This window comes from Tenrec ecaudatus, chromosome 12 (assembly GCF_050624435.1).
Source record: "Tenrec ecaudatus isolate mTenEca1 chromosome 12, mTenEca1.hap1, whole genome shotgun sequence".
NCBI lineage: Eukaryota > Metazoa > Chordata > Mammalia > Afrosoricida > Tenrecidae > Tenrec > Tenrec ecaudatus.
In genome coordinates this window covers 39,963,688-39,977,688 of record NC_134541.1, presented here as the reverse complement: position 1 = coordinate 39,977,688, position 14,001 = coordinate 39,963,688, and the positions used below count along the sequence as shown (strand labels likewise).

General features: G+C 42.8%; 1 protein-coding gene across 2 annotated transcripts in view; it reads right to left on the bottom strand.

Annotated features, from left to right (window-relative positions):
* PLCB1 (phospholipase C beta 1) overlaps positions 1-14,001 on the bottom strand; it is an 839,164-nt gene that overhangs the window by 543,945 nt on the left and 281,218 nt on the right. For both annotated transcript variants that reach the window (XM_075563986.1, XM_075563987.1), the window contains exon 3: positions 11,550-11,618. In XM_075563986.1, coding sequence (XP_075420101.1) covers positions 11,550-11,618 — 69 coding nt within the window. The remainder of the gene's footprint in view (positions 1-11,549; positions 11,619-14,001) is intronic.

Sequence of the window (14,001 nt, the reverse complement as noted above, 5' to 3'; positions counted from 1 at the left end):
GGTCTGGGAGGCTGGCCCCAGCACCATAAATTAAGTGGATTCCTGCCCCTCCCCCGAAAAGAATTTGTTCCAAAGGACGACATTGACTCTGCAGCTCTGGGAGATGGACATATCTGATCAGAGCACACGGGAGCAGATGAAGGGGCAGGAGGAGAGAGTGGAGCACAGCCTGGACCACTAGGCCGTGAGGATGATGTTCCTGAGTAGAGCAGCCAGTCCACAGAGAGAACAACATGGCTGGCCCTACTATGAGACATGATGCCCCTCAGTGACTAAGGGCGATACAGGGTACAGCACTGGAGACACAGTGTGGGAATTGCACCTGACCTGATCCCACCACACCGAGGCAAATCACTGGGGGAGTGCAGCGGAACAGCAAGGGAATGGAGTGGCAAGGTCCCCAGGGAATGCTGAAAGTGGACTTTGGGGCCAGGGCGTGGTGCCCCAACAGACTGGACTGGAAAACACTCCTAAGGGCCAGCAAACGATGCCTGAACTAACTACAAGCTTTTCTCTTGTGAACTGTTTTGTTCTGTTCTTTGTCAGTGGTTTGTTTTTGTTGTTTTGTTGTCTGGTTGTATACTGTTGCTTTGTTTTCCTCTGTCTTGTTTTCCTGCATGTTAGTGACCCCACAGGTCTGTCTGAATAGGACAGGCTGGATGAACTATCTGGAGGAAAAACAACGGGACCGACAGTTCCGGGGGGACTTGGGGAGGGGGGTTATGGGGGGTAAGGAAGTGGTGTTAACAAACCCAGGGACACGGGAAAAACATGGGACCCCAAATGGTAGAGAAGGGGGAGTGGCAGGCCTGGTGGGAAATGATCAAGGGTAAGGTTGCTTAGAGAAGAGGTATACTCTAGCCCAGGTGGCGATGAAGCATGGTAGTAGGGCAGGAGGAAAGTCAAGGGAGATGGAGGAAAGAGCTAGGAGTCAAAGGGCATTCATGGAGGTCTAGACAAAGACATGTACATGCAAATATATATAGGAGGATGGGGAAATAGATCTATGTGTCTATATTTATAGGTCAAGTATTAAGGTGGCGGAAGGACCTTGGGTCTCTACTCAAACACTCCCTCAATGCATGAATACCTTCTTTTATTAAATTGGAACTCTATGATGCTCACTCTCCAGACACAACGGCTGGAGCTAAAGTGGGTGAACAAGTAAATGTGGTGAAGAAAGCTGATGGTGCCCGGCTATCAAAAGAGATAGTGACTGGGGTCTTAAAGGCTTGAAGATAAACAAGCGGCCATCTAGCTCAGAAGCAACAAAGTCCACACGGAAGAACACACCAGCCTGTGTGATCGAGTGGTCCCAAAGGGATCAGTTACCAGGCATCAAAGAACAAAAAATCATATCATTGACTGCACACCTCCATGATAGGATCGCTGAAGACAAATGGGTGCATAAGCAAATGTGGTGAAGAAAGCTGATGGTGCCCGGCTATCAAAAGAGATAGTGTCTGGGGTCTTAAAGGCTTGAAGGTGAACAAGCGGCCATCTAGCTCAGAAGCAAAAAAGCCCACATGGAAGAAGCACACCGGCCAGTGTGATCACGAGGTGCCAAGGGACCACGTATAAGGCATCATGCAAAAAAAAACCAAAACAACGATATAAGTGTGTGTATGTATGTGTATATATGTGTATATGTATATGTATATATATACCATATTAAATGAAGGGGGAAGTGCAGAGTGGAGACCCAAGGCCCAAGTGTCGGCCAATGGAGATCCCCTCATAGAGGCGTTTAGGAGAGGAGATGGGTTAATTAGGGTGTGAGGTAGTATCGATGAAGAACACAGCTTTCCCCCAGATCCTGGATGCTTCCTCCCCCCAACTACCATGATCCGAATTCTACCTTGCAGGCCTGGATAGGACTGGTACATATGAGGGCTGGAGGTACAGGGAATCCAGGGTGGATGATACCTTCAGGACCCAGGGTGTGAGGGACGATGCTGGGAGAGTGGAGGGTGCGTGGGTTGGAAAGGGGGAACTGATTACAAGGATCCACATGTGACCTCTTCCCTGGGAGAGGGACAGCAGAGAAGGGGGGAAGGGAGACTCCGGATAGGGCAAGATATGACAAAATAATGATGTATAAATTACCAAGGGCACATGAGGGAGGGGGGAAAGGGGAGGGAGGGGGAAAAAAAAGAGGACCTGAAGCAAGTGGAGAACAAATGCCTTGAGAATGATTGGGGCAGGGAATGTATGGATGTGCTTTATACAATTGATGTATGTATATGTATGAACTGTGATAAGAATTGTATGAGCCCCTAATAAATTGTTAAAATTAAAAATTATTAATAAAAAAATTTAAAAAAGAATTTAATATCATCTACATCCACAAGATGGCATATTATTGTACTGGAAAGTGTTAAAATTGAGAAATGTTTCCCCAATGAAAGCCTATGCCACTGTATGCAGAACAAATTGGATTTAAACAAATTCCACCCAATAGAAGGAATGACAAAATGAGGTCTTCTGAAAAGATCTGGGGTTGAATTAATTCATGTTACTTCCAAATGGGTCTACTAGGAACCACAAAGAGAATTCTCCTGGTTGCCATTTCTTTCACCTCCTCGTACACGTTGGCAGAACTATGGCTTCCTCTTACGCTCTGTCACATCCTTCGAGGCCCTTTGAAGTGTTTGGCAGTGGGACTCTAACACAGAAGCTTGCTGTTAACAAACGCACAGACTCTTTATCCAGCCACTACCTACTCCGTTCTCTGTGTTTTCCAGATGGCCACACACAGACAATGAGCAACTCAGGAATTGCTCAGATGATCAGATGTAATCATTGGAGATAGACAAACCTTCCCAAATTCAGGAAATTACAGTAAAATCTCCAGGGAGACTTGACATGCCTGGGATTATTTTAAAAAACCAACAGAAAAAAATCCATTGTCTACTAGAGAAGAGAGTCTATTCTACACGCTCAAGAAGAGCATGAAAAGTCTCCCTTTGTTCGCTGCTGGGTGTTCATGGGGGCGAGGGCATCTACAAAAGACAGACGAATTAAAAATGGAAACATCTACCAAGGAGCCACTTCTTACCCTTCTCAGCATCCTGATATTTTAGCTACCAAATCTCTGACTAGTTATATAAAGGTTTTTGTTTCCAAGGAAACCACTGACATCTATGGGATTTAATGAACATAAAAAAGGAACTATGCCATATAATTTACATCTGGAGGTAAACGTGAATAACTGTTGAAACCATTACATGTGCAATTTTGTGAAATTTTCAGCCCCACTTTGCCCCATTTAGTAAAGATATAAAATAGCACATTGATGGAATTAGAATTAAAAAAAGCCAGTTGTGGTATATGTGAGATAAATTAAAATATGGCAGCTATAAATAAGGGTCAATGGCAGATTTTTTAAGCAATTGAGTGAAAATGGGAGAAGCTTTTCTTTGGTTCCATAAAAGGTTTTGTCACCTTTCTCCCACCTCAAACACCTGCAGCGAGTGTTGTGACGGCCAGTACGGTGCACACAATGGCGAAACAGGTACCAAGTCAGGGAGCTCAGCAGTCTAAGATGACAAGAAATAAAGCACTCCTTTCAACGCCAAGCCTCATGCATGATTCACTGAAACCACTGTTGCATAACATCCACATAACAGCTCATTATGAGATTTATATATTGCATCCAGAGTCTATGATGAGCTATTTATGATTTGATAACCTTTAAATAAATAGCAGATTCTTAGGTACTAACAGAAAATGCTCACGAGAGAGGAAGAATTTAAGGAGCAGATATAGAAAGGTACAATCTTTAAAATCGCAAGTGTGCAAAAGTGAACTCTCAGCAGGGTAAAGCTAAAAGAAAATTCTGCCGTGGCTCCACTGTCACTCTCTCCTATTTTAAACACCTAATTTTTTTTTTATTTGGCGCTTGGTTACATTCTCTCCACACAAGCTGCCCTTCCTTAGTCTGCTCTGCTAATTCCTCCTCATGACATTGGACTCTAAAGGCAGGATTCCCAGGGCTTAGACCTCAAGCCTCTTTTCTTGTACACTCACATTCCACAGCAGACATCACCCACGCCTGGAGCTATCAATACCCAAGGTTATATCTTAAGGGTTAGCATCATCTCCCCTGAACCACACCATGGTGCATCACTCAGTCTTCTTGACACCACCGGATAGAAGTCTACTCAGCAGCTCAAATTTATAACAAAAAGCAAGTTGATTCTGAGTCAAGATGACCTCAGGTGTGTTAGAAGGGAATGCTGTTCCCCAGGGCTTTCAACATCTTTTTGTTAAGAAAGAGGTGGGCCAGCCTTCCATCTGAATTACCTCTGGATAGACTGGAAATACCAATCTTTGGATCCACATCTTGGCACATTGTCTGCACTACCCAGAGATGCGTATTCAATTCCCAACCCCAGGTGTTTCTGTTAAAACCTGCATTTCTTCTCCTGTTCCCCTTCTCAGGCAATGGCAAATCCATTTCTCAGTTTCCCAGGTCAAAATGTTATGAAATGTTTTGAATTCTTTCTCTCTCGTATACCTCATGGCCTATGTATTACCATGTCCTACGGCCTTGCGTTCAAATCACACAAACTCTACACCATCACTCCGAGTTAGAACTGACGCGATGGCAGTGAGGTAACACAACTGTCAGCCTCTACAGGAGAAAGACGGGGGCTTCCGAAAGATTCCAGCAGTGGAAACTCTGGGCAGTTCTACTCTGTCCCACAGAGTTGCTAAGACTCCGAGTCACGTGACAGCAAAAAGCTGTTCCAGCCACCACCTTGGTGAACGCCACCATTGTCAGCACCCTGAAAGAGTGCGCCAGAGGTTGAACTTGGCTGTTGCTTCTACCTTTCTTCTTGCCAGTCCGCTCCACACACAAGATCCACTCTTGCTATTCCTCCACCCAGAACCGCCAGAAGTCTTCTCTAGAGAGCTCTGAAGATGCAGGGGGCAATGCATTAGGCTGCCAATAGCAGGTTCAGCAGTTTTAACCCGCCAGCCACCTCAATGGGGCAAGATGAGGCTTTCTGCACCTGTGAAGAGGGACAGCCTTGAAAATCCACAATGGGAGTTCTTCATCCTACAGGGTCACGGTGAGGTGCTATCTACTCCATGACAGTGAGGATTTTTTGCTTGTGTTTGGGATCTCTGAGGAAAAACCAGCCTTTAGCCTGCTCTTTAAGACCCTGCATACTCTGTTTCGTGGCATCGCTCTGCCCTTGCCCTCTCTATTTTCCATTGCACTGTAACCATGGTGGCCTCCTCACTATTGCTCGAGTATTCAGGCACACTCCCACGGGTGAAATGTTCCCTCTGCCTGCTGATGGTTCCCACTACCTGGAAAGCTCTTCGTGCAGACATCTACATGGTTCTACAATCACTTAGGAGCCCTGGTGGCCTAGTGGGTTATATGTTGGGCTGTTAACCACAAGGTTAGCTGTTGATAACCATCCTCAGAATAAAGATAAAGGTTTTCTACTCCTTTAAGATTGCTAGTCTCATCAACTCGCAGGGCCCGTTTTATTCTGTCCTGTACTCTTGCATTGAGTTAGAATTGACTCAATAGCAACGAGGGTTATTTCTTTCCTTTTAACCATCTCTTTGACCATGTCCCTGATCATATATCACCTCATCTTATCAACTTATAACCTCTCCTCTCCTCAAGGTCTATGGTATCTGTGCTCTACAGGCTCACAAGCCTCACTCTAACTTGTTCTAAGGCTTCCCCACCCAATGGAGGCTTGCATATATGTCAAGGGCTATGGCGCACATGGTTTTCTGACTCTGCATGCTGCTGCCTCACAATTGTGCATGAGGGAAACACATGTTTGTACTTTTTTACTGGGAGTCAGTTTACCAGCACAACCCTTCCTGACTCCTAAAGAGATATATATTCTCTAAGTACATAGATGTTTGTCTTTCCGGGTCGCTGTTGATCTCTCAGTTCCTAGAACAGTGCCAGGCAGAAATAGGCACTCAATCACTATTTGCCGACACTAGAGAATGGAATAAAAAACTTAGCATCTTTACCAAACAAGCCTAATCAATTTTTAAAATCTAAATATACTGGGATCTGATTTCTTGTGACCTTGATATTTATAAGAAATCCATATTAAAATTCATATTACAGCAATAAATTGCCCTCTGCCAACAGAAATACCTGGTTAATTGTTAGCTAGAGATGTGAAGAATTTTCTTTACAGAACACAGTTTGAATGTAAACCATTGAAATATTTTCCATGAGACAGCTGCATGCATTTTGAGCATGGCGTGTCTACAGCACACAGGTCCCATGTATTACAGATTGGGACAACGTCTGTCATCATGTGACCACTACCTCTGGGGTCCAAAAGCAATCCTAGGGCTTACTGCTCAGCAGAAGCCACCTGCAAAGTATGACATAGTCTTTGCTTCTTCCCATTAATGTTGTTTCCATAACACCTTACCTTATCTACCTTATTTTGCATAACACACTATGTTATTTACCATTGGATCTGACAATTTTTAAAGCCTACCTTACTTCTTAGGATCAATCTAAGAAGATTTAGGTTAAGTATATATGCTTAATACTGGCATTTTCAATTGGATAAGGTGAAGTTTTGGCTTGGTTATCTTCCAGTTTTAGTTACAAACCTAAAATCATGTATGTCCCACTACTCAATTACACAGAGTAAAATTGAGTAATAGAAGGTGCAGGCAAAAGGAAAAATGGCAGAACTGGTACCATCCTCACTTTCTCCATGCCTTCTCCATTTACCTTTCAACACACTGAAGAAGAAGTCAATGAGCCCAGGCCATTCCAACTCACGGTAAACCAGCATGGCAGGTCAAACTAAGCTGAGGGTTTCTGAAGATGGGATCTCTGCATAAGCCATTGTCACGCCTGCATGCCGATAGGGGAGTCACCATGTGCTTCACCACGTGCCACCAGCGCCCCAAACGTCCTAAGAATTCTGAGTGCTGAGCAATGATTTCCACCAGCATTTTAAAGCCTTTCTGACCATGACCCATAATAAGAAATATGGATTTTGTTGTGCCACGAAGCATACACCCACACACCTGAAAAAAAAGTCTCCCCCAAGCAATTTGTTAGGTACAAGGCATTCTGGTTCTTTCACTGAAGTCAAGTCTATTTCACCTGACTCCTGCTGCAGTGAGCCACTCCATTGACCTGCAAGGTCAGGAGTCACTAATCGATCAGAAATCACAGTGGCAAGCACTCTTCCTAAAGCAAAGAGCCTTTTGAAACGAAGCTCTGTAAAGTATGTGTACACAGGAGAGGAAGGATGTATACACCACAGCTCCGGATGCTGACATGCACTTTAAATATCTTGGAGGGAGGAAGAAAACCAGAAAGGAAAAATAAATATGTTTTGGACTTCAAAGGATACTATTTTTTTCTTCCAGTTTTTTTTAATATTTGGACAAACACCTTCCAGACTGGAAACGAACAAAGGCTACCTACAGAAATACAGACCTAGAATGATATGCTTTGTGTTGGGAGTTGACGTTTAAGTTCATTAACAGGGCAAGGTAGAGAAGCTTTCCCATTTCCTAGAAATGTTATTTCAAATCACAGCAGGCATAGAGAATGGTTCATTTTCAACTAGACCTTGAATTTTGATGTAACGAGATGCTGAGAAAACAGAAATCCTATGAATACACTGATAAATATTTGTGGGGTGCCTGGGGATTTTGATAAATAATATCTGCTTCACAATTGCTCTTCCTTCCTTTAGGGCCTTTACGCCCCACAGAAGGTCTTCCATTCAATCGGTCTCCCTGTTGAATGGGCTCTTTATCCTCATGTCTCAAGCTTCTCACACTCCATCCTGACATCTTTACACATTTTAATCTTAGTCAGCTGCTTGTATGATCCTCAACCAACTCTCTCCGCACAGTGAGAGGGCCCTGCCTCCGAGCCATTTGCCACCTAGCAGGTGATTACATGCTGGCCTTTCTTCAATACTTTGGTGGACAAATTAGGTCCCCTCCTGGTCCATGCCACGTAACGTCAGGGAAAGCATGGTCTTTCGCAGAGGATGACCACCTCAAAGGCGATCACAGAGAGAAGGCTTTAGTCTCCAAGCGGCTGGACAAGATTGCATGGAACCCCTCACTCCCATTCAACTCTGAAGATATTCTAATCATCTGGGACAAATCCTCATGGAAGGCTTAAGTCAGCGTGAGCTGGAGGCTGTCTTTTGTACTTTAAAGATTTTTCAAATGGATACTTATCTAACTTCCTTCTGACTGTTCAACACAAAGCCCCCACTTTCTTACACAAATCTCTCCAAAATAAGCAAGTAAAAGGAAAACGAATGTGCTATAAAATTTCCTGGCAGTTTTCAATAATAAAAATTAAAAACCATATTGGTTATACTAATAAAACCCGACCCCCCCCCCTCAAAACTCACAGGCATGAATTGATTCCAACCTACAGTGACCTGTACAGTAGAGGTCTCTGAGCCTGTGAATCTTAGACTGTCTCATCTTTGACAGTAAAAAACCCACCACGCACACACATGACCAGCAGGCCTCCATACAAACAATCCCCAAACCAACCCTACCACCCTCTGTCCAGAGAGTTCCAACTCCCACATGGGGTCTCAGAGGCTGCATGTTTAAAGGAGCAGGGTCTCATCTTTCTCCAGGGAAGCATCTGGTGGATTTAAACTGCCGCCTTCAATTGTCAGTCTAACTGGTTACCTGAGAGCACCACCAATTGGTACCCGGCAAATGTCAGACCCCATACCAAAAATTGGCCTTGTGAATTAGGCTTTGGGCAGCTGACTGAAAGGCCAGGGATTCAGACCCACCAGTCACTCCACGGAAGAAAGAAAGTTGAGGCCGTCTGCTTCTACACAGATTTTCAATCTCGGAAACCCTACCTGGGTGCCTATGACCTGGAATGCATTCAACGGTATGGGTTTTTGTTTTGTTTTGTGTGTGTGTCTGTGTGTTTTGCTATTGTTAGCGTAATCAAAATTATTTTGTTTTTATGGTTAAAAACTTCCATTACAATGTATAGGAGGCACGTTTTCATTTTACTCGCTACATTTGGAAGGATTTGTGTAATCAATGTGTTTGAGGAGGGACAGTGGCCTTGGTTGGGCTTTGGTATGCACATCATTGTGTCTAACATGTGCCAGTTACCCTGCATGTGATGCTGACTGCTGGCAAGCCCATGCTTGACAGCGGAGAACAGTGATCTATATGATTGTGAATGTCTGGGTTTTCAGAAGTCCATAGAGAAGCCTTCTTTCCAGGTACTTCAAGGTGGACTTTAACCCCCCAGCCTTTCAGTTAGTTGAAAAGCACTTTGCTTACTCTACCCGGGAACTCTGACTGACAGTTAGTGAGCACATGTTACAGATCAGCAATAAATGAAAGTATTGGTTCTAACTATTTGCTGCAAATGTGTTTTTAAAAGCCCCAGTGCCCAGATGACATCCATAACAGTTAAAATCTTGTGGCCACAGAATCTCCAGGACTTGGGAACAGGCCTCAGCATTCTTTAGAGCCGCCTGGGAGGGGAGATTTCATATACAGCAACTTGGAAAAAGTCTGCGCTAAACATTTGCTAATGAGTTACTTCATCTCTTCCTTATTGCACCTTTATTAACAGGCCTTAATATTATTATCATCATCATTCCACAACAGAGGAAGAAGGCTGATGCTTAGGGAAGTCTCCCAAGTAATATGCCACAAAACCAGGCCTTGAAAATATTGAATAGTACATAATAATATTATAGTGAAGTTGTACAACAGCAGGAATTGGAAAGGAAGCAAAACTAAAATAAATAACTACACAAGAACACAGTAGTAGCAGTGACAAGAAATGAAAAGAAAATAGACAACCCATAGAAAAATAAATTAGTCCCACAAAGAGAACTGGAAGATGAAAAAGCGAAAATCAGAACAGGCTGAATGCTGAAGACCATCATAAAGAGAAGCATTTTAAGATCTTTGAATGGATTGTCAGCTCAGTTCCATGCAGGCATCGGTACTGTTCATTTATCAACATCCAATAGACATTTACCAGACTGCACCCATAAATGAAACCCTTGACCGATAAGCAAGCTGTGTGTAGCATTAGAAGGGACAGATGTAAGCGTCAAAGAAAGCCTTCATGTAACTCTCCAAAGCGTAGTGATAGAGGAGTTTTGAAGTGGTTGAGGTAACCATCTTGAACAAATATTGACATTGAAATACTAAGTGAGGTCAACAACATGCTTTAAAAGACAAACTTCACAGCTCCGTGGTCAATAAAAGTTCTAGGAACCAATAGGCCGATCTGAAACATGGCTGATTGTTGATGGAAGAAGTAGGAGGGAAAAATGACACTTTCTGACACTCACAACTGTGAATCAGTTTTGAATCACCATCAAAGCGTTCATTTTGATAAACTTCTTTGAGACAAACCTGAGAGGCCAAACCATGGCACTTGCACTCTAACACTGGGAGACGAAGGCACCATAAAGAATCAACACGTTTCACACAAAAAGACTTAGAGAAACTTTTCAAATAAAACCTTCTTTCTTCTTATTTTTCAAATTCTTCTGGAAATCTGTTTGAACCTTTTTAACAATGAAAAGCAGTGTCTGGGCATCTGCTCTGGGATCTAATTAGCCAGCATGGACTGCCTGGGTAAGCACACATCTGAAGAAATCGTCGCTGCCAGTGGTTTCTTTTCCCTGCATCGCCAAACAATAGATCATTTCTGATGTCAAGGAAAGGAATTTGACTTTTAAAGACGAAAACAAAAGTTTCAAGCCAGCACACAAATGGGAATGGACAGTGTTTTATAAGTTATTGGAAATGGCATAAAACCCTGAATGACAACTGGTCAGCAAACATCCTGTTATGTAAATGAAATATTGAGGACACCAAATTCTAAATAGACAACAGAATACTTTCCAAACACATCCCTCTACTATCCCTGACCAAGGAATCTAAGGCAAGAGAATACATGCATAGCTTTTATCCAATGTATAAGAAAATTCTTCAAAAAGGTAGGGAGTAAACAGTGCATTATTTTCTTAGCAAAAATTTCAACCCCAAACAAATGACATTCCACGCAACTATATTCAAATTCATTAGCAAGATTTTCAGAAAAGATGTACCCTTTAGCTTTGAGGTTGAATTATGTTAAGTGCAAAACATTTGAGCCATACGTTTTCTTTCCTCATGTCTGAACGCTCATTTAGGTATACTTACAAGGCTCAAGAAATGATTTCAAATAATTGAAAATGCATTTTACTTATTTGGAAGTGGCAAGAAATATAAGTCTTACTGTTTGTTTTTAAAATTTGCAAAAATAAATAAAACTAGAGTGTACAAAGCAAGACCCTATTTCCTACAACCCATACATGTGCTGGTTTAGTTTTACAACGCAAGTGGAAGTCTTCCGTACATACCGGCTTTGGGAATGTCTGGCTGTTTGTTGTGTTTTACAACATGCACAACAGAGAAAGTTTTAATTAGGGCAATTAACTTATAACATAGCATAGGCTAAATACTCAAGGTAGCATCTGCTGTATGAACAGAGTGCCGCTTCCTACCTTGGGCGCTTTGGCATGTTTCCCACATCTGGCATCCTTGACAAGACTGAGATCTAACAGCTCGGTCTCCTGGAAGACAAAAACATGAAACCATGAAGAACCGTTCAAATTTTGGTCATTGGCATCACTTTAAAAAAAAACCCTATTGTTTGCAGACCTAAGTATTTTTCCACGATTGAGATATTTTTTTTCCATCTTGTATCACTTATCCATTGAGTTGGAAAGGAAGCAGAAAAGAAACGAAAAAGAAAGACGGCCTGTTTCTAAATTTGCTATCTGTTCTAACATGTTTGGGAAGGAATAGGTTGAATATATCCGTGGTTTGGGTTTATCCTACAAGTCATTACTAAAACCTGTTGAAAAGTAGTCCTATAAGCGTTCAGGAATAGGGATAGCAGGAGAGATAGAAGATATTTCTGACAGTTTATACATATATGTGGCTCCTCTGGCCAAGGTAACTGGATGAATCTGCCTTCCTTGTCCACATGTCCTTTTGCCTTCCTTGTCCACATGTCCTTTTGCATTCAAACATCTCACGTTAATCATTCACTTACTCATTATACATTACTGAACACTTAGACTATGCATCTTATTCTAAGATGTAAAACAAATGTGATTTCTCCTCTGGATGGGTCCGTCATCTAGTGCAGAAGTATAGAAAGCATATATGTAAGACAGAGGGGAACATACTAATGCCTATTATAAGAATAACAACTCTGGAAGAGTTGCAGAGATAAGCTAAGTGTCCACAAAGGGCTCCGACAAAAGCTCACCGAGGAGTCACTGAGGATGGAGAAGGGAAAGGCAGTGGGAAAGAAGGGGGCTTATCCAGCCGGAAAGGACAGCTGAAGCAAATACCCAGACAAGAAAGCCCCAGAGGTTCCGAGAGACACTGAGAGGTCCTTAGCCAGTAAGAGATGGAGAAAACCTCAGGGAAATGGGGCAGCAGGAAGGAAAGGGCAGGACTCTCCAAAGTGTGGGGAGTTTCACAAGCAAAGGCAGCAGCAGGAGGAAGAACACCGACGTGAAGAACAAGTGTTCCACTTGTCTGGAGCAGAGTGCACATAAGAATAGATCATGGGAAATGTGAACAGAAAGCGTTACTTCCTAAAGGATGTTAACTCTTGAGTCCCAGCTAAAAACATTATTCCATGAATCATAAGTCACCAGAGAAAACGGGATGAGGCTAGTTGTCCAAACATGAGTCCAGCTCTCCAACTTATTTATTGGACAGCGAGTCAGTTGGGATGGAGAAATCCGATTCTTTCCCCCCAGCAGGATGCATAACTGAGCCTCCCCAAGACATTCTGGACAGGAATGGCTATAACTTCTTATAGTTCTCAAGGCCTCCCTCTTGTGCCAGCTGCCGACAAACCAACCAGCTGCCGTCAAACTCAAATAGATGCTGCGAGATCATCTGATTATCCTCTGTACCAAAGCCTGACTTTATGATTGCAGTCTAACGAATATCAACTAGGAAGCTGGACAGCCCTGTGGAATGAAAACCCACACAAGGCCCACAGAACATCGTAGGCCCAGTACACCTCTGTAGGATGAAGGAAGGGTGCGGTAGAAAACTATGTATATGGGTGGGTTGAATAACTCCATGTGGATAACTACCAAACCATTTGTTGGAGAAGGGAAAATACAAACACATTCTAACTTGAAAAGGATAAACCTAGGAGATCAGAACTGAGTGGAGAGGTAAGAAATAGGGAAATTAATTGAGGTGGAGGTAAAACGAAGAGATATAAAAAATACAACATAGACGTACCACCGACCAAAGGATAGAGTGATGTCATAAAACACCCTGAGATTTGTAGGACTGGGCAAAATGGTAGTCCATTTTGGAGATGTTAGTTTGAGGGGCTTATTCAAGAGGAAATACCGGTCATAAATCCATGCCACTATTATTTAACATCTCAGATCTTGGCAAAGTACTGAGGCTTTAACTAACTCACTAGTTCCTTGTTTTGAGAAGCTCACACATTTTTTAAAAAAGTATTCTCTTAATCAAGACACTTAAAGCACACTGCAGACATGCAAGCCAGAGAAAGCCAGTACTTTTTAACCAATATCAGCATGCAAAGGAGGTCGATAACTTCATAATAGGCAGGAGGGTTTCTCAACCATCAACAACAGCAGGTGCAAAGGCACAGAGCCTGGGGTGGTGTGCAGGTAACCCTAAGTCCCTTTCGTCAATCGCACTGGTGGGTAGAGACTAGCCACCATCTCTTTATGGTTTACTGGCTGCCACATGGGAGTTGTCTGTATAAAGATGCCTAAACCCACTAAAATCAACATTTGATGCACGTTTTCTCATATGCAGCAAGAAGGATAACATATATGCCCAATACAATTTGCACACACACAATCAGCTTATCTCATTTTATAGTTACATTTTCTTTCCGTACTCATTTTTACACAAAAGTTGAGCTCGCAAAGAACTAGA